Here is a 19,243-nt window from a genome sequence, read left to right as displayed (position 1 = left end):
AAGTGGTCGGAGGCCCTGGGACACAGTTGGCCTGGTCGATAATCTATGTCTGTATGTCAACATACATGAGCGTTGAACCCATAGACTGTATAAAACAGGTTGAACCCTGTGCTCCATTAAATGCCAACTTCTGACAGAGCAGAGCAAATCAGTGTTGTTCTTATGAGACACATTGGGGTTGATTTACAAATGATGTAGAATCCTTAGCCCACTGACTTTTTTCATGGAAAATTTAAATTACTTCACAGAAGACCCAAGGTCAACATGGCCATTCAAATACATCAAGTTGTTTATCTGACTAGAACTTCAAAATATGCACACATGGATCCCTAAAGAGTGCAGGATTCATTTCACTGAGACAAGAACATCTTTGATCAATCAATGGTAACTTGGAACAAATTGCACTTTTTCAGAGAATTTGATTCAGTTCAGTTTAATATCAATATATTAATTTCATGACAAGAAATACAGTCTTGTAACAGGAAGAACTTATAGCAAAAAATAAATCTAAAGCAAGCATCAAATTTGTTCTCTACAGTAATCCCAAAGATACATGTAAACTGATGAGAATGTGCTGTGCTGTTTAAGTGCTGGTAGAATCTTGACTTTAGTTGAGGGACAGCACACGTCTTCTGAGTGAAATTGGGATGAAGAGTAGTACTGTTGAAGCTGCAACAATGGCAACTGCTGTCGACACCTGTCGAAGGTAATGAAAGTTATTGACTAATTGTTACATCAGACTTAGAGGCTGACTTTATGTTAGCAGATACTGCAGGAGCTAACAATCTATCAGACATATTGCCAAGTTTCTCTAAGATGAATTACAGAATATAGCATCAAGGTAGAGGCAGCAAAACATATGGAGCATTTGAGTACAAGTCACATTTCCCTTTAAGGACATCATATTTATATTGTGTGTGTATATATAGCATGCAGCAGATGTTTCCACTGTGCTGGATAATGTTGTGATACATAAAGATTTTATGTTATAAATATCAATAAACTCTTTTATTTTAAGAGGGTTTGCCCAGGAGGTAAAGCAGACAGATGCACAGCATGCATGCACAGAGGCTTATGTAGAGGTCTGTTTTGGCATGATTTGGTGCATCCAAAAAGGGGCACAAGAAGCCAAAAGAAGTTGATTGATGATAGTTTCACTGCTTAACAGCCATTTTTTTTACAACTCAAATGTTATTTGAATCCAAAAATCATCATTATTGTTTGATTTGGAGGGCATCAGCCTAAGACAAATATGATTTTCAAGTGTGACTACATATTTTATAACTGAAAAATAATATCAAAAATGCATGTTATGGCATATTGTTTGAGAAATATTTTTTTTGATACTGTGTAAACTTCTCTTACCTTAACAGCGGTGCCGTAGTCATTTTGAAATGTTTGAAAGTACACATTGTAGAGGGCAATGCTACAAGGCAAGAACCCGTCTTTACCCTCTAAATCTCTGCATCTATTGAAAGAAAATACAGAACTATTATTTTTCACAGTTATGTTTGAAACACAACTCTTTTTTCAAAAGCATTCAATCCAAACCAACCTTTCATACAAGGTACTTTGAAGTGTTATGTTGTCTACCAGGTAGAGCTCTGAAAGGCTGAGACTGATCAATACTGACAGTGGCAGCTTGTAACCCTCTGCAACAAGGAGGCCAAGGTTGTACCAACCCTGTGGGTGAAGAAGAGAGTGGCTTACACCCACGAGTAATTACGAACAGGCCCAGACATGAAAAGATAACACACACTGAAATACAAAAAACTTTCAGAGAGCTGACCTGTGGCTCCTTCCTCAGTGCTGCATGTGAGTACATCTTTGCTGCAGAAAACATGTCTCTAGGCATGTCAGCCTTCCCTCCATACAGTAAGTCACCCATCTTGATCAAGGCTGGAGGAGTTACAGAACTGGGGCTTGGTCAGAGAAAACAGAAGAATTTCCAAATATGAAATCTCAGAAAAGATTTATTTACCATATGGCTCAGGATTTTGACTCTGGAGTGTAAGGTTGTAATATCTCCACATGCAACTTGAAGCTGAAGTAGGATCCATAATGCTGAACTAAGGACAAACAAAATAAAGAAATAAATATAACACCTGTTAACAAACACAACAACCATGGTATCATGAAAATACAACTCATGCAGAGATAACCCACCGGGTTTTGTTCACAAAGATATGCCACATTGAATTGTGCAGGTGCATAGCCACACTCAGCAGCCATCAGGTAATATAACACTGAGATGAACCTGTTGGTGAGAAAAATCTTAAGATGCAATAACTACCATTAAGAAGCCTGATTAGGATTAATGGTGAGTGAAGTGGAGAGAAATTACATGTCACTCTTGAGATATGAATCCAAGGCTTTCCGTAAGATTCTGCCCAGGTATCCATTGTGCTCAGCTGCCCACTTCACCCACCTGCAGGCAGTGTAATGACAAGTAAGCATTACAGCAATAAAAAGAAATACACTGAAAAAGGCAGGTTATTTAAAGGGTAAGATGCTAACAAAACAGCATCCAATGGACGTCTGTTGACGTGGCCAGGTATCCCAGTAGTCCAGATCTCAGCCAGTTGAAACGCTCCTCTGATCTGCCCCCTCTGTGCAGCCTTCAGATAGTACTGATAGGCCTGAAACTGTCAGAAATACAAGTTATTAACCCCTCCATAAGTGAAAAATGCTCGTCTGCAATCCTCACTCAGGAATCACTACTTAAAGTAACCTTGTCTGCAGGTTTTCCAGGGTAGAGACCCTGTGAGTACATGACTCCAAGGTTCAAAGCAGCATCTGGACTGTTAAGTTCATCTGCCTGCTCCCACATCTTCACTGCCTTCACATAGTCCTTCTCGTACTGCTCATAATACCAAGCCATGGCGTTGATTGCGGGAACAAAGTCCTATGGGATACACACCCAAACACACACACAGTGAGAGAGGATGGTTTGCGGACAGTGGAGTTGAAAAATGAGAAATAAAGGAGTATTATGACAGAACAATACCTTGTCCATTGCTTTCTTCAGAAATGTGACAGCCTTTTGAACATCTTTTTTAACACCTTGACCCTACATAGAAACACATACGCATTTAAAACAAGGCATAGTATTAAATAACTGCCAAACACCAGGGTATGATGGGTGATAATGCCAAAGAAAGAAGTACTCTGTTCGTAAAGTGAGATACAAGTCATCCCTGGACATGAGATGTGATTCTGACCTGCAGAAGAACTATCCCATAGTCATACATCGACACAGGGTCCTCCAACTGCACAGCTCCTCTTTCATAGTGCCTCACAGCCTCCTGGATGTTTGGAGACACTCCCTGCTGACCCCAGAACAGCATCCGACCGACCGCTTGCTGTAAAATGTAATAATTGAACAATTACTCATTTACATTTTTAAAGGGACTGAATGATAATAGTGTTAGAGCATCTTTGAGCCTCAAGCTTAAAACTTTGTGCTTTATGGTCTTGAAACTGATATGCTTGTTTTATGTAGTTTCAAATGTGTAGATGACACTGAAGTGTACCTCTGCTTCAGCTGCTCCCTTGCGGGCCTGATGTTTTAGCCATTGGAAGATGTGATGATCCCTATCAGTCTGTTGATTCAACACCTCCTCATTGTTTAAATAAACTGCCTCTACAAATGTCTGTAAATCAGAGAATTTTGAGGGGAGAAGACACATGAAAACATGGATTCATTATTATTTTGTGCCCTAGCTTCGTGACAAAACAAATGGCAGCATACATATGATTTAAGCCCACAGCATCATACCATGTGGCCTCGATTGCTCGATCTTGTCGATATGCCCTGACATAGCAGGCCACACAGCTACTAAAACTCCCTCCTAGCAGGCATCCATGCATGTACATTTAAACCTCGGCAGATAATCTAGGATATAGCAGCACATCTGGTCTTTAACCTGCCCAAAAAAGCACATGTCCCTCATCCAGGTCTAAAGCCCTTCTCGCCCACTACGCTCTGCTTGTGAAGGACACCTGGTGCTCCGAGCCCAGCGCGGCTCTAAATCTCGAGCCAGACTCTTCTCCTCTGCTGTGCCCAAATGGTGGAATGAATTAAGAGTCCCTTTCTACTTTTAAGAGATGTCTGAAAACTCATCTGTTCAGGGAACACTTAAACATTTAAGCTGACCCTTCTCCTCTTTGTCCTCAGGGGTAGAATGTGCCAGAAGGTCTAAGACCCAGCTCCTAGTGAATTTTCAGCACTACTTACGACATGTTAATGAAGATTGAAGTATACTGTTGCAGCAAATAATTGTGGTTTGTTGGCTAGATTATTCTACATTATTTAAAAAAAAGTCTTGCACTTAATGGCAGCATCTGCAGCCAAATAACTTGTAGCACTTTTTTTGCACTAACTGGGTTTTTTCTTCTGTCTAAATTCTTGCTTGTGTTGTACATAAGTTTGGACAAAAGCGTCTGCTAAATGAAATTGTAGAACTGTCTAAGTGTATGCATTACCTGCTCTGGTGTGGGGTTTTGCCGGTCAAGAGCTGTCTGCAAAGCAATGTTTGCATAGTATGCATAAGCCAGGGCTGGGTCTACAGGCAGCCCGTGCAGACCCTGATGGTGCAGGTGCCCAAGATGCAGAAGTGCTAATCGATCATCCTTCTGGGCTGCCAGCAGGGCCAGGAGCCAGGACTGAAACAAACACAAGGGCATGGGAGGGTACGTTTAAAGGGAGAGATCTCACCTTGTGCTTTTATGAGCTCACCTAGACCAGAAGCACACACCTTATTGGCCTGTTTCTTGACTCCCAGGCCGGTGCTGTAGAGCACTGACGCCATGTGCAGAGCTCGGTTATCAGCTAAGCAGCCAGCCTGGAGCAGCAGTGGTAATATTGTGCTGACCACTTCAGTTCTGCTTTCTTTGTGCAGCTTGTGAAGTGATAAGGAGTACAGTGCTCTGCCCAAAGCTGACAAATTAAACCCTTTTTCTCCTGAAAGTAAGGAACAGCTGAAAGTTAAAATCACACAAGTTTTACCACTCATTAAAAGGCTGAATTTCAGTCCTTATCTGCAAATTATCAGAGCTGTAATGAAGTGCATGTTCAGATTCTTAATACAACAAACAGATACTAAAAGTACCAGTAGTTGCAACCTTTAGATACTTACATCACCTCCTGTCAAATAAGTTTTGCAATGTGTATTTCTCACCATGTTTGGATGCCAAAATCTTCACCAGTTTCACTGCCTGTCTACTGTGGGGGTGAGTTTTCTCCCACAGCTCACTCTGTGGCTCTGAAGGCTGTCGGCTCTCATCCAACCACTTACTGAAAGTATCAAAGGAGGTGTCTGAAAAACAACATAATTTAGTTGTACCTTCAGATACTCTGCTGGCTATAGGCTCTACAGTAGTTCAACTTTAGCACCACCAAGTGGATGTAAACGCTCCTACCAGGCTGTTTCCTCTTCTTGGCCTGGTGGGTATATCCATTGATCTTTATGCTCATCTCCTGTTGAAATGCTTTACATGTCTGCATCCATCTAGTCAGATTCACAGCCCTGACAACATCTGGAAGAACAACTCTCGACTGCAGAGAAGAAAATGATCAGATCTATGTGAGTATATAAGATGCTGTCGTGTGTATGTGTGTGCTGTACCTTACCCTGCTCTGAAGGATTGCTCTGTTTCGATGGTAAACCACCGGTCCAAAATAACCCTCCACACCTTTGATGAATTTACCTCCACCAATCACAAAATATCCCTCTGTGTCATCCAGCACAATGTCATGCTGAAAGCTGTAAGAACAAAGAGCTCACACGTTAGCCTCAAGTTTATTTTCAGTATCATGAATCATGTCCTGTAGACTTACATGTAATCAACAGAATAGCCCGTTCTGTGCTCCTTATTTATGCACACCATGGAGACTGTCACCTGAAATGCAGAAACATTGGTCCACTTTCTTTTTATAAATAAAAACATTTTTGCACTGAGATTTTATTTTCCTCAGCTTTCAACCACTCACTCGTCTCGTAAGTATCACAACACTGATCTGGCACCACTCTCTCAAAGGCACAATGAATGAAGGAAGAAATGCTGTCGTTTTCTCTGGCCCTCGGGTCATTTGGACATGAAGCTTACCTGCAAAATTCATTTCAAGACTTATCCATGTTCAGCTTATTACTCACTGTAGTTATATTATGAAAGTGTTCTTCATATCTACCTGACTTTGTGAGGAACAACACCGGTGAGATGTAGTTGTTATGAGAGTCAATGTGATGAAATAATCCACAGAACTTTTCTTGGCAGTTTCTGGTCACCAAAACCCACATGGAGATCGTACACCTGTAAACAAAAAAAACAAACAGCACACTTAGCTTGGATAAGATGTAATAATGAGACAGAAGTTTAGATCTGTATTTACCACGGAGAAGAGATTGCTTTCACACGCAAATACTCCAGAGTAGTATCCTTGTGTGGCTCTAATGACTTTGTGATGCCGTAGTTTTCTCCAGTTGAGGCAAAAACTGATGACAGCATCTGAACTGTTTCTAAAGACAAAATGAGTTTTTTTTTTTGTTGGCAACTGAAGACTTAAAGATTTCCACACACATAAAAAATTACAGCTTTTCTCAGTGCACTATGAGTTAACCAAAATAAACATATACAACAGGGGTAGGCAACCTGGGGTATGGGTGCCATAGCTGGCACATGAGTCTATTTATGTTGGCACGCAGAGAAAAATTACAATGAGGCAGAGGACAAAATAAATAAATAAAATAAATAGATAAAATAATAAAACTGTTGTGTTTTATTCTATTTAAAACTTCACAAGAAATTGGGCACACTACAAATGTTCTTACAAAAAAATTGTACTAACAATGTGGAATAATACATCTAAATCATGACATTACAAGTGCATGAATGTGTCTTGCAAGTGCGTCACCATAAATCTGTTGGGAGGTCAGACTACTAGCTTGCTAAGCATCCATTTAGCGGTATTGTCGGGGCAAACACACCAAGTTCTAGTAGTTCTTTCCAACATAGTTGGAGAAGGGAGTATGCATTTATTGCCAGAGATGGCTGCAGATTGAGCAACATGCAGCCTTTGCTGTGAAAGTGTGGTATGTGGGACATCAAGTGAGCAGTCTTTTTAAGACCAAACATGAAAATAGTGTTAGCAAAGTTTCCGAAACAAAACAACACATTCAAAACTTTATGTACTGTTAGAAACTAGGCAATGGAAGGAAGTTATACCAATTCTTACTGCACAGCTAAACATGGAAAACTATTCAAGGGAACTTTCCCATCGACTGTCGATGATTTTATGAAAGAAGTACTGTAAATACACGTTGGGCATGAGTGTATTTTAAAGTGGCTCGAGTCATGAAAAAGGTTGCCTACCCCTGATGTACAGTAGACTTTCTGACTTTCAGACTTCTTACCTTGCTCAAAAGGACACTGTTTCTTTAAAAAGCCTGGTGTTAACTGTAGCATTTCTCTGCTCCAGGAGTTGCACATCCGTTGCTGTTTCACGGGTCTCTCAAAGAAAGCAACAGGCTCCAAATCTGCCTCATCCTCAGCTGCAACCAACTCCTCATCATCATCACTAAGAGGATATGTGACCGCTGCTTCCAGTGTACATCTCTCCACCCACTGTGAGCCAGGTTTATCAGCCTGATACACCAACCAATCAGGCAAGTTCAGCCTCACTGCCTTTATTTTAGGATCGAAGGGGTCACATCTCCAGTGGTTTAGGCGAAGTATGTCGGAGAGGCCAGTGTCATAAAATACAATTAAGTCCAGTTGGACTATAGCAGGTCCTTTGCAGGAGTAAAATACGTACAGCACGTGGTTCGGCTGGGCCTTCTTTGGTGGATTCAGGAGCATGATTTCATCTAAACCCAGGACCATCTGATTGAGAAAGACATGAAGTCTAAAAATTAACAGTAAGTGGATAATCATACTCATTCGCTTGCAGGCTGCAACACGTGTACAGCCATAATCAAGTTTCTTCCCAGCTTGTACAATGAAATAAGTGTCTGACAAAAAAAAATATGTTTCAATTACACTGAGCCTCTATCTTTGACATCTTTGCTTTTCATGAGATTCCTAAGAGAAAAAGACAGGTTCCTGAAGAATCAGTAAAACTCAAATTCTTAGTGTCTTAATATAAAAACAGAGTTATACTGTTAATAAAAACAGTTATACTTAACCACAAGGTAGACCATGCATTACCTGCCCTCGTGTGGGATACCGAGCATCTGATGTCTGGAAAGCAATGTTTGCATAATACGCATGGGCCAAGGCTCGGTCTACAGGCAGCCCGTGCAGACCCTGATAGTGCATATGCCCAAGATGCAGAAGTGCTAATCGATCACCCTCCTGTGCTGCCAGCAGGGCCAGGAGCCAGGACTGAAACAAACACAAGGGCATGGGAGGGTACGATCAAAGGGAAAAATCTCACTCCTGTTTTCACTTGGGGTCACCTGAAGGCCAGAAGCACACACCTTATTGATCTGTTTCTTGACTCCCAGGCCGGTGCTGTAGAGCACTGATGCCGTGTGCAGAGCTCGGTTATCACCTAAGCAGCCGGCTTGGAGCAGCAGTGGTAATATTGTGCTGACCGCTCCAGTTTTGTTACCTCTGTGCAGCTTCTGGATTGATAAAGAGTAGAGTTCTCTGCCCACAGCTGATAGACTCAAACCTTCTTCTCCTGCAAGTCAGAAATCAAATTGTTTCCTCCATGTTAAAGTGCACGTTATCAGTGTAGTTTCTTTAATACAATGTATTGTTCAACTCGCTCAGTATAGTAATGATTGAACTTTCCAACCCTTGAAGAAAAAAATGGGTTTGTAAAACTATCTTGTGCACTCTTTCCTCACCATAATCGGCAGCCAAAATCTTCACCAGATTCACAACCTCTCTCCTGTGAGGGAGCACACTCTCTGGCTCTGAAGACTGTCCATACTTCACCATCCAGTCGTGATAAACATCAAAGCAGGTGTCTGTAAAAACAATACTGTCAGGTTTGTTTTCGATGAGAATGCTCCCCAGATTTCATGTGCAGCAGTTTTAGCACCTTCTAGTGGATGTATGCGCCTCCTGCCAGGCTCTTCCCCTGGTTTTGCCTCATAAGAATATCCACGGATCTCTGAACTCATCTCCAGTTGAAATGCTTCACATCTTTGCATCCAACCAGTCAGATTCACAGCTTGGACAACATCTGGAATAACAACTTCAGACTGCAGAGAAGACAATTATTAGACTCAAATTAACTGAACAGCTGATGTGTTTGCGAGCTATAAGTTACCATGCTCTGAGGGATCACTTTGTTTCGGTGGTAAACCACTGGTCCATAGAAACCTTCCACACCCTTGGTGTGTTTATCTCCTCCAATCACAAAATATCCATCAACATCATCCAACATGATATGATGGCCAAACCTGCAAGAACATGGAGCTCATATCACAACAACAACAAAAAAACATTAATACACTTTTGGTTTTCAAACAATTATATGATTAGATCATGTAACTCACATGTGTTTCACAGAATAAATTTTTCTCTGCTCCTTGTCTATGCACACCATGGACACAGTCACCTGGGATGTGATGACAACACCTGTCACTTGCATTTACAACAGTTTTTTCTCCATTTCCATTGCTGCATTTCTCAACATAACAGTTTATTATAAATGTAGCTCATCAGAGAGTGGTGGTACTTTTATCATTTCTGCTTTTTCTGTCCTAACAAATTTCTACCCAGTTGTGTTAATCTTCTAAATATAACTCCCACACAGAATTTTCATTTTGGATCTGTTTTCATTTTTTTAGCACACCCTGTAGACAGAGGTACCTCTGATATCTTCCTGCAGCGACTTAGGTCTACTTTTAAAACATCTCGAAAGACCAGCTCACTTACACCTAAATGCTCTTGCAGCAAGTTCCAGGCTACAGGGGCAGAAACTCTTTTTCTCCAATTTAGGAAGAAGACAGAGCAAAAGCAAGTTTTGTGACAGGGTCAGAGAACAAAGAATTAAATTATATAGACAAAAGAGAAGAAAATTAAGACTTGATTTAAATAAGGACTTGCACTGACAGTTCAATACGTTTTCCAACACTGGGTTAACAATGTGATTTTCTCACTTTTTTTTTTTTTTTTTTTTTAACAGAATGAGCTTGTAGACAAAATATGACTGAAAATGATCCTTTTAATTATTTCTACAACTGCAAAACACCAACAACTTAATGATTGCAAAATTTAAAAAACAGACACAGATATACATTAAAATGTTTGAAAAATACAAACACATTTTCTATTATTTTTGAGTTTTTTTAAAATCACTTTTTAATCCTCTAAATTAGGATAAACTGTGCAAAACTAAATTTGTCCTTTTCTTAAAAGTGCTAGTGAAATTATATTTTCGCTTGAACTAAGAAGGAAAAAAAAAAGAAAAAGACTTTTTAGACAAATCTCACAATAACTATCAACTATAAAAATAACTAAATGAATAATACCAATAATCAAAATCTCCTCAAATAAACAATCTCAGGTTTGTATGTGTTCCTTGTTCAGGATTTACATGTTTTTTTATTTATTTATTTTTTATTGTTTTTTTATTTTGAGGAAAAACAGACCTGTGCTGTTCTAATAGGGCATTGCAATTTATCTTTTATCTCATCCAATTTGAATTGTCACTCATTTGTATTGATTTTTACATCCCTAAAAAGCAGTGATGAGTTAAAGACCTCAGATTTGTAAAAAGGCTCTGAGCTCCATTGTGTACAGTGTCCAGAGAATGGTCACACTGAGATGCTGAGCTTTGACCTTTAGATGTGTAAAATCTCTCAAGTAAGTCTGGTAATGTAGTGATATCTTTTAACAGCAAACCACTCACCCTACTTCCATGCACCATCACACTGATGTGGCACCACTGTCTCAGATGCACTCTAAATGGTAAGGCAAATGCAGTGGCTTTATCTAGTCCACTCATCTGGATGTAAGGCTGACCTGAAAACATTAAGAAGAAGGGAGGGACAGACTAGTTTATGACTATTTAAGAGGATGCTGTGGAGGTATACTGAGAATATGTGAAAAAGTGAGGGGATATGCTTTATATCAAACCTGAGTTAGTGAGGAACACTGATGGTGAGATGTGGTTATTATTGAAGTCCACGTGACGAAACAAACCACACAACCTTCCTGTGCAGTATCTGGTCACCAGAATCCAAATAGAGAACATACACCTGTGAGAATAAAACACACTCACCTTAAATAAAATCCGAATTAATGAAGACGAAAGCTAGGTCATAGTTTTGTGTTATTCTGTCGCCTTACCGTGGAGAAGAGATGGCTTTAAAACGCAAAAACTCCAGAGCTTTGTTGTTGAAGCGTTTGAGCGTTTTTATGACGCCAAAGTTTTCTCCAGTTGAAGCAAACATGGAGGATAGGAGAGGAACAGTTTCTGGGTGACACACGAATAAGACGAGTTAAATTTCATTTCTAAGCAGCGAAGAATGAAAGCCTGAGGAGGATTTGTTCGCTTTCCTTTCACTTTAAATATCCCTACCTTGTTCCAGAGGGCACTGTTTTTGTAACAGGTGTGGGTTCAGTTTTAGCATTAGCATGTCCCACGCAATACACAGCTGATGACTTTTTACAGGCCGTTCAAAATAAGGAACCGGTTCCAAATACGCCACATCATTTCCAGCAACCAGCTCCTCTGCGTCACTAAATATGTGAGGGTATGTGACTGCTACCTCCAGCATACAACTCAGCACCCACTGGGAGTCTGGAACAATCCCATCAGCTCGATACACCAACCAATCAGGTAGGTTCAGCCTCAGGATCTTTAATGAAGGACCATTGGGGTCACAATGCCAGTGGTTCAGCCGGAACGCACGGATCCGGCCCGTGTCAAAGAATACGATTAAGTCCAGCTGCACTGTAGCATGTCCGCTACAGGAGTAAAAGACGTCCAGGAGGCTGTCCGGGTGAGCCTCCAGTGGTGGATCCAGGAGTATAACTTGGTCTAAACCAAGGACCACCTGTGAGAGGAAGAAGATGGCTCCATGTGGATCATGACGCGTAAACGCCCCCTTAATGAATGTATGAATGAGGATTTTCTCATGTTTATCCAAATTTTGATTCCTACCTGCACACTGAGACAGATGAGGCAGATGCATAATATGTGCTGTGTTGATGTCCTTGGTTTGTACAATGTTCTTGCTAATCTCTCCATTAAAAGTTTTCCAAGCTGAAGGTCACTAGAAGCCTCAAGATCCGTGCCTCATCCTGGTACACCTCACTTACAATGAAGCATAAGTAAATATTTAACAGCCAAAAGTCCCACCCAATCACTGTTTACACAGAGCAGGTAAGGAGGAGCTTTGGACATTTGTCTGCATGCTGATTCTTAACATAAAATAAAAGGTAATCATGTTTATTGCCTTTTTCTCCTACGAATCTAAATCACTTTAAACTTTGATCCAACTCCTCCTCACTGTGTGAATTAAAATCCCAAATTAAGTGTACTGACATTTGATCAAGACATTCCTCAGTGTGCAACATGCAGTACTGACTCCATAACAAAGCAACTTTCATTCAAAATAGTTTATTGCTATCATGCAGGAGTGCCATAAAAGTCTAGACCATCACAGAAGATGCAAAATTATCATTTTCTCTGTACAAATATACTGCAGGTTGTCATAAATAGAAGCCCGAAATAAAGAGAAAGGAAAAAGAGAAGGGTAAGGGGGAAAGTCAAACGTTTTAACCGATCCACTCTTTTAACCCAATATAGGTTTTGTTTACAGCAGTTGACATGCATCAACATTACAGTGCATTATACTGGGAGCAGACAGATACACTCACACACTCTCACACATTCGTACGGCATAAGTCTTTTACAGCTCTGTCGTGCAAAAGAGGTACAAATAACACTTTACAAAAGTACCAGTAGGAAATGTTAGTTTTTTTGAACTGGTTGCGAAAATAAAGTAACATTTTGAACTCATCCAAACCACCTGTTACATTATGAAGCTGGGGGAGGCCCACTGTGTCTTTTTGCAGCACTTTTGGTTGTTCATCAATAATCAGGAACGCCCTACATGTACCAGCGTTCCCGTACTGAAATAATCACCTACAACTACTGATGCATAGTTCTGTGCTCATATGAGGCTTTCAATATTACATCTGAAGATTATAATAATAATCATCTGTAACAAATGTAAACATACTGTGGACATTCAGTGTTCAAACTCAGGATGTACATCGCAGACGTGTGCGGTGTGTTTATCCTGTTTTGTGTTCTGTGTGAGAGGGTTTCAAAGGTCAAACGCACTGAGAATACAAAGGCCTCGGACAGAAAAAGAAAGGGTTTGGCACTCTGACTACTGCTTCCATGGCTTTTCAAGCTGAATCTTCCAACAGCAACAAAAAAGGTGGATTACAAAGAGAAAGGTTATCTCTCAGAGGGAGCAAGAGTTTTTGCTCTGTAACTATAGCCCTTACCAACATACATCCCATCATCACTAACTCCTCATAGCTTTTTTATCCACCTGAACAATCACTGGAACAGAAACTAACAATAAGACACACAACAGCAGAAGCCAAAATCAAAACCGACCCGCACCCGGTTTGAGAAATTAACATTTAGTGGAACATGTCAGAAGATATTTTATTCAACATCACATGAAGTGTAACTTTTAAAGCGATACATTTCTCTTTGAAAGCTTTGAGTAAGTCCAAATGTAGGCCTTAAATGATTTGGTACATATTTTTGTCTCTGTATCTTTGAACTGAATGTAACATCAGATAAGAGTGTGTTGTCTGTTAGTCCTTGGTATTCCAATTTGAGAGTTTTGGTAAGTCTATGTTTGGTAACATTAAACACATACTTCCTTCCCACCTGGAGGATTCATCCCTGATATTTCCTCAAATCCTGGTTCAGTGGAGTCGTATCCTAATCTTAAACTTACTGACATTTCTAAAAGAGCTGCAGCATGTCCTTTCACTCTCTCATGCTCACATGCATTCAGATCTAAATCCTAAAAATAAAGCGTAAGGTATAAAGCTGCAAATAAGAGGGTAACTTGTGTCATTTTGTGAGGAGATTTACCTCTTGTCTTGCTCTCTTAAAGCTCATGTCATCCTGGATTACTTCAAAGGTTGTACTTTATTATTATTAAACCTTTTTAATCCACTTCTAGAGAATATAAGCCCCATAAAGTAGCTACTTTTGCCGAGCTGTGGGAGACATGTTAGAGAGCTGGAGTACAATCTGAGTAAACTAACAAGCTTATGACTCTTCTGTTTGAGGATCTACTTAATGCGTCATTCGCTCTGCCAAGAAGAAGAAGACAACATAAGACAAAAAAGGTTGTATCCATCAATGAAAACAAAGTACTCAGAGAAAAAAAATAAAGGTGTGCGCATTCACTTTGGGTTTTGTAGGCTAGGTGGTTAGGTAGTAATCAACAAAACATCAAGTGTTGTCGAAGCAAGTTAACGACAAGAACCAAGCAAACACTAAGAGCATTCGAGTATCAGTCAAACAAAAGTGAAGACATGCAAAATGTTATAGATCGTAGAACAAGAAAGAAAAACCAACCGGGAGACACGTTTCCCTTTGAGACTGGCACAAATTTCCTGCAGAATAAATAATACTTTACATTCCAATATACAAACCGACCCATTCCCCACATATTCAACATTGACCAAAGAAGCAGATAAAACTGAACAGCTGGTTTTTCCCATGGTCCAGTTCCTCAGAGTAGGTGTTGTACCTACAAGAAGATGCACCGGCACTAAAGTGTGCCATCATGTGACCAGAAACTTGTTTCCAAAGACCAATCAGAGGAGTTCAGTCAAACAGCTTTACAGCCTGTAGTTCGTGTAGCCCTTATTTCCTCTGTTTCTTGAAGATCTTGAAGGTGTGTTTCTTGCGGCTGGCAGTGGAATCTGTGTCTTCTCCTGTAGAGCCACTGTCCTCCTCCAGGGGGCTCTTCTTAGAGGACAGCTGAGGGATGCGGGAAGCACCTTTCACCCCCACGACTCCCGGCTGCCCTCCTCCTGTGGGGGACGGCGTGTCAGGTTCGGTGGAGTACGGGCTGAGGGAGCGGGATGACTCTGACAGGCTGTTGATCTCTCCCAGGCTAGGAGACTTCTGCATGCCGTACACCCTCTTCATGAGGATGGGGCTGTCGGGGCTGGGCTCTGTGGGACTGGCCTCGTGGATGCGGTTTCCTCCATTCGGGGTGTGGTGGCTGTGCAGAGAGACGGTGTCTTCTCCTCGGCCGGACATGCCGTGCATGAGAGAAGTAGGCTTGATTAGGTGGCTTTTGGAGCTGTAGGCAGAGAGCCGATCACCAACTTGAGACAGCGACAGGGAAGAGTCGGAATCAGAGCGATTCAGGTCCCTGAGGGGGGAGAAAAACAATGTTAGAGGGAATAAGACATAAAAACAAACCCAGTTTTAAGTTGAAGCTCTGCATGCTGGGTTATCTACGCTATGTCTGCAAAGCCAAGGACACGCTGGGCACAGCCGGGGAACTGGAACTCCACACTTGTTAGATGTTCAGGCAAAGAACAAGAGGAGCACAGAGAGAGGTTAGAGAGTGTAAATGCATTCTGAAAAGCTTTGTCAGCTTTACTGTTTGAGTTATGGATAAAAAAATGAAAATTCAGAAAAGAAAAGAGGAGAGGAATGATACAAAGAAAAAGGTTTCGGTGATCCATGTGTCAGAAAATGAAACAGCAGTTGGCAGGAAAACAAACACCCACGCACATGCGATGTGTGTGGAGGAATTGGAAAGAGATGGGTACCCGTAGCTGTCGTCTGAGAAGGTGAAATCAGGAATGGGGTCCATGGGCTGGAAAGAAGTATGGTACAAATGGGAGGAATGTGGGGCTGCAGCGCCACCCACAGAGCTGTGCAAGCATGAGAAAGAGGAAGACAAGGAGGACAGCGACTGAGGGTTTGGACTGGAGGAAGAAACGATGGAGGGGTGAGACACGGCCGAGGACAGAGGAGGCAGAGGGAGAATATCGAGCTGGCCGAACGACTGGCTGCGGGACTGCATGGGAGGAGGCCTAGACCTGGGTGGGTATGGGGATCCCTCGCCCTGCTGCCCCGCCAACAGGCAACTCTCTACCAACCTCTGGGAGCCCAAGGCCAGCTGGGGGTCAATGTGTCGTTGGCGCAGGGACATCATACTGGGAGCTGTGGGGACAAACACAACAGAGTTATAATCAGGAAGTCAGGGTCTGAAGGAAGGGGGAGGCCGGTTGGAGAGATACTCAGGGGCTGGGATAGATTTTAACCTTAACTGACTTAAAACTTCAAATATAGAAGTTTTTTTAAGATTCGTTCTACATAAAAATCCCACATGCTCCTGTTTTATCTCTCCTAGTATCAAGGAACACATGACATGAAGCAAAGGAAAACAGCGAAAGGTGTTACTGACTAAATGTCTTGTTTGGACAACAACAAAACAAAAAAAAAAGAACTCATACATGAAGGAAGTGCCCTTTCAAAATAAAAGAACTGAACAAGGGTGAACTGGGTGGGGACAAGTTTTAGAGGAGGGTGGCAAGCAAGCAAGTACGGTGAGGCCTGGGGTGTTGTCCTTTTAGCTGTGTCTGTCTGCAGCGAACTGTCTGATTTAATAAATATGGATAAATAAAAGAATAAATTTGAGTCAAGGGAAAAGAAAAAGGAAGTCAAACTGAGGTCTGAACTGGGGCATGAATAAGTGGCCAACCAGGAAATTTCCACATGTGCTGGCAGTCTGAACCGACGAACCACACGTCGCTGGCTCGCCTCTCCAGCTTTCGGGTGCCGTCTGTTGTTCGGCCAATGAGACGGGGGCAGAAGCCAAAAGGCAGAGAGGTGGTGGAGGGAGAAAGGGAAGTGAGATAGGAGGTGCAATTAATGAGAATTTGAAGACTTACTCACTACTGAAGTTGGAAAAGGATTCTGCAGTGACACTTAAGTCTGTGTTGGTCAAGATCTGCTGTCATATTAACTACAAAGCATTTTCATGAGATTAGACTGGGTTTCTTCAATTACAGTCATGTGTTAACCTTAACATTTTGCAGGATTTTAACTTTCTGTGCAAAGACAATTGGCTGTATTTTGATTTCCTGTATGGAAGCCCTGAAAAGTGAGTGAGGAAAAAAGTATATGATGATCCAATTTGAAGTCTAATATTTGTGTTCTCTCCTGTGTTTACGATTTAATCACACATTTAAAAAAATGGTATTACCTCAAGAAACGTTAAAGTTTACTCAATAAATATTTTCTGTACTGGTGAGGAAAAAATTCACCTGTTCCTGTTACAAAATCTATTTTCATAAGCAAAGGAGAAAACACACTGACTCAAAAAACAGGCTGGATCATCAGGGTTTTTTTCCTCACTTCCTTCTCTGAGTCTTATTGAACCTGAAAGCAGGTTTGGACACTGCCTGTAGACACTAATTTTCCTTGGGTTTAACCATTTGATCAGCACTCCCAACACAAGGTCTGTAGCACATTTCACAAGACAACCGCTAAAAATACTTCAGCACAAAAAGCATGGTCTCATTAAGAAATATATTTTCCTTCACAGTTCATTTTCCAGAGGAAAGTCACAGGAGTCAGCCTCCACAATCTCCAGAGTCAAGTGAACACTTTTATCCAAACCCAGAACAATTAACACAAAGGCATTGGCTGGAATTGTGCTAAAAAAAACAACAATTAAGTGACTTTACACCAAACATGATATACAAATGACAGACATCACTCATTCAATGAATCACAGACATGGATGGCCCTCTCTACCACCACGGAGGCCACATGAAGAAACTCAGGAAATAATTGCACAAAAGGTCCAAATTCTCATGTGGGCTGATTTTTGGATTTCCCCAGCAGGGCCTTGGAATGTTTAGGGGTTCGTTTGCTAATTCCCACAGAGGAGCCCACAGAGGAGCCCACAGAGGAGCCCACAGATTCGGTTGAACCCTTACATTGTAGAGTTCCAGGCACGATGCCCTCGTCCAAGTCGTCCACATCGTCGGACATGATGAAGTGCTGCGGTGTGGCTCTGCCGCCCATGAAGCTGGCGTCCAGGTTGAGGCTGGAGGCCAGAGATGGGAGGCCAGGGTTGTTGACGATGGTGAAACCTGTGAGCACCTCTATCTGCTGCCAGCGATGGAGCCTCTCTCGCAGAGCAGCTGTCACCTCGCCCAGGGCTTGTCTATGAAAGGTGATAAGACAGAGGAGGGTTTAAAATGACAATGTTCCCTCTGTAATGTTGACTCTTTCTGAGATTGGACTCTGCCTCTTTTCCTAACAAATGAAAATGCAGCTGTTCTAGGAACATTAATTTAACACCACACCCTCCGACTTACTTTGCTGCCAGTATTTTGTGGTCCACATCATCCAAGGAGGAGCTGTGAGCCACATGGAAAGTCCCAAAGAGAGTGTTTCTCTTTTTCTTGATCTTTTCTGCCTGTGAATGCACAAACCCTGAGCATTATCCTGTTGCCTTAACAAGTTTTTTAAAATTTTTTAGAATAGCTGCTTGTTACTGGATCATAGATTCTGAGCAGATTCTCCACTGATCAGAGCAGTAACTCTTTGATTATGTTTTTACACACTCACCCCTTCTTTGGCCACCAGGAGCTGCCGTTCTGCATTTTGCTTCTTGATGTTGTAGTACTGCACCTCCACCTCATGGGTGAGCTGCAGCCACTTCTGGAGAGACTCTGGTGGAGACCAGCTGCTCCGTGACTCCAGCTCCTTCTCTGCCTTCTTTAGTGCCATGCGCACCTGCAACCAATGTTACACATCAGGTAAGAAATTCATGTGAAAGGGCACAAGACCATACATTTTGTATCACTTTAACAACACTTGTAAAAATTAATACTTTCTTAGCATTTCCATATTCTCCTGATTTGGAGATTTGCAAAAGTTATAAGTGTTAAACCAAACTGTAGATTAGTCAAATGAAGTATAAGGATATGCTACTTTTCTAAAGCAGTGTTTCTCAAAGTGGGGTTTCCAAACCATAGCCAGGAGGTCTGCAGAATAATTTAAAAACTTTTGTAAAAGTGTACCATATCATTAAAAAAAGAAATTCAACAAACTCGAATCTCTTGCACCAATAAAATCACCTATTTTTTTTCCAATGCTCCTGCCAAATCTAGTGTTGTGCCATGAGATCAGTTCTGATGTGATTGTGACATCTTTATCACCTCATAATGTGCGTCAACAGAATAAAAAAAACAAACA

At 41.4% G+C, this 19,243-nt stretch overlaps 3 protein-coding genes and 1 long non-coding RNA gene across 4 annotated transcripts in view; all 4 read right to left on the bottom strand.

The window, feature by feature from the left end:
- Positions 1 to 571: 571 nt before the first annotated feature.
- On the bottom strand, positions 572 to 8,672 carry LOC141797977 (protein sel-1 homolog 3). Its single transcript, XM_074679716.1, has 24 exons — positions 8,478 to 8,672; positions 8,206 to 8,382; positions 7,413 to 7,881; positions 6,392 to 6,518; positions 6,191 to 6,312; positions 5,993 to 6,108; positions 5,840 to 5,901; positions 5,633 to 5,765; positions 5,422 to 5,557; positions 5,181 to 5,318; positions 4,758 to 4,963; positions 4,486 to 4,665; positions 3,534 to 3,653; positions 3,222 to 3,362; positions 3,008 to 3,070; positions 2,732 to 2,905; positions 2,518 to 2,645; positions 2,345 to 2,428; positions 2,167 to 2,257; positions 1,982 to 2,069; positions 1,790 to 1,899; positions 1,556 to 1,683; positions 1,366 to 1,468; positions 572 to 697 (listed from the first exon to the last, which is right to left on the bottom strand). The coding sequence occupies exons 2-24, from the start codon at positions 8,314 to 8,316 to the stop codon at positions 608 to 610; spliced, it is 3,120 nt and encodes a 1,039-aa protein (XP_074535817.1). The 5' UTR covers positions 8,317 to 8,382; positions 8,478 to 8,672; the 3' UTR covers positions 572 to 607.
- Positions 8,673 to 9,030: 358 nt separating this feature from the next.
- LOC141797978 (uncharacterized) lies at positions 9,031 to 9,978 on the bottom strand. The gene is made up of 3 exons (XR_012599117.1): positions 9,510 to 9,978; positions 9,281 to 9,413; positions 9,031 to 9,212 (listed from the first exon to the last, which is right to left on the bottom strand). It is a non-coding gene; the product is annotated as an uncharacterized LOC141797978 (long non-coding RNA).
- Positions 9,979 to 10,527: 549 nt separating this feature from the next.
- On the bottom strand, positions 10,528 to 12,211 carry LOC141797879 (protein sel-1 homolog 3-like). Its single transcript, XM_074679566.1, has 5 exons — positions 12,125 to 12,211; positions 11,540 to 12,017; positions 11,308 to 11,434; positions 11,095 to 11,216; positions 10,528 to 10,980 (listed from the first exon to the last, which is right to left on the bottom strand). The coding sequence occupies exons 1-5, from the start codon at positions 12,209 to 12,211 to the stop codon at positions 10,685 to 10,687; spliced, it is 1,110 nt and encodes a 369-aa protein (XP_074535667.1). The 3' UTR covers positions 10,528 to 10,684.
- Positions 12,212 to 12,591: 380 nt separating this feature from the next.
- The window catches only part of LOC141797613 (stromal interaction molecule 1-like), a 29,079-nt gene continuing 22,427 nt past the window's right edge, over positions 12,592 to 19,243 (bottom strand). Inside the window, exons 9-13 of the mRNA XM_074679174.1 lie at positions 18,614 to 18,781; positions 18,361 to 18,461; positions 17,977 to 18,206; positions 16,129 to 16,192; positions 12,592 to 15,389 (exon numbers count right to left, since the gene is read on the bottom strand). Of these exons, the coding sequence (XP_074535275.1) occupies positions 14,873 to 15,389; positions 16,129 to 16,192; positions 17,977 to 18,206; positions 18,361 to 18,461; positions 18,614 to 18,781 (1,080 nt within the window). The 3' untranslated portion in view covers positions 12,592 to 14,872. The remainder of the gene's footprint in view (positions 15,390 to 16,128; positions 16,193 to 17,976; positions 18,207 to 18,360; positions 18,462 to 18,613; positions 18,782 to 19,243) is intronic.

The sequence above is a fragment of the Halichoeres trimaculatus genome, unplaced genomic scaffold (assembly GCF_033239565.1).
Source record: "Halichoeres trimaculatus isolate MK-OKI-2021-1 unplaced genomic scaffold, fHalTri1.1 fHalTri1_scaffold_9, whole genome shotgun sequence".
NCBI lineage: Eukaryota > Metazoa > Chordata > Actinopteri > Labriformes > Labridae > Halichoeres > Halichoeres trimaculatus.
The sequence above is the reverse complement of the archived record's forward strand: the minus strand, read 5'-3'. Positions and strand labels throughout refer to the sequence as shown.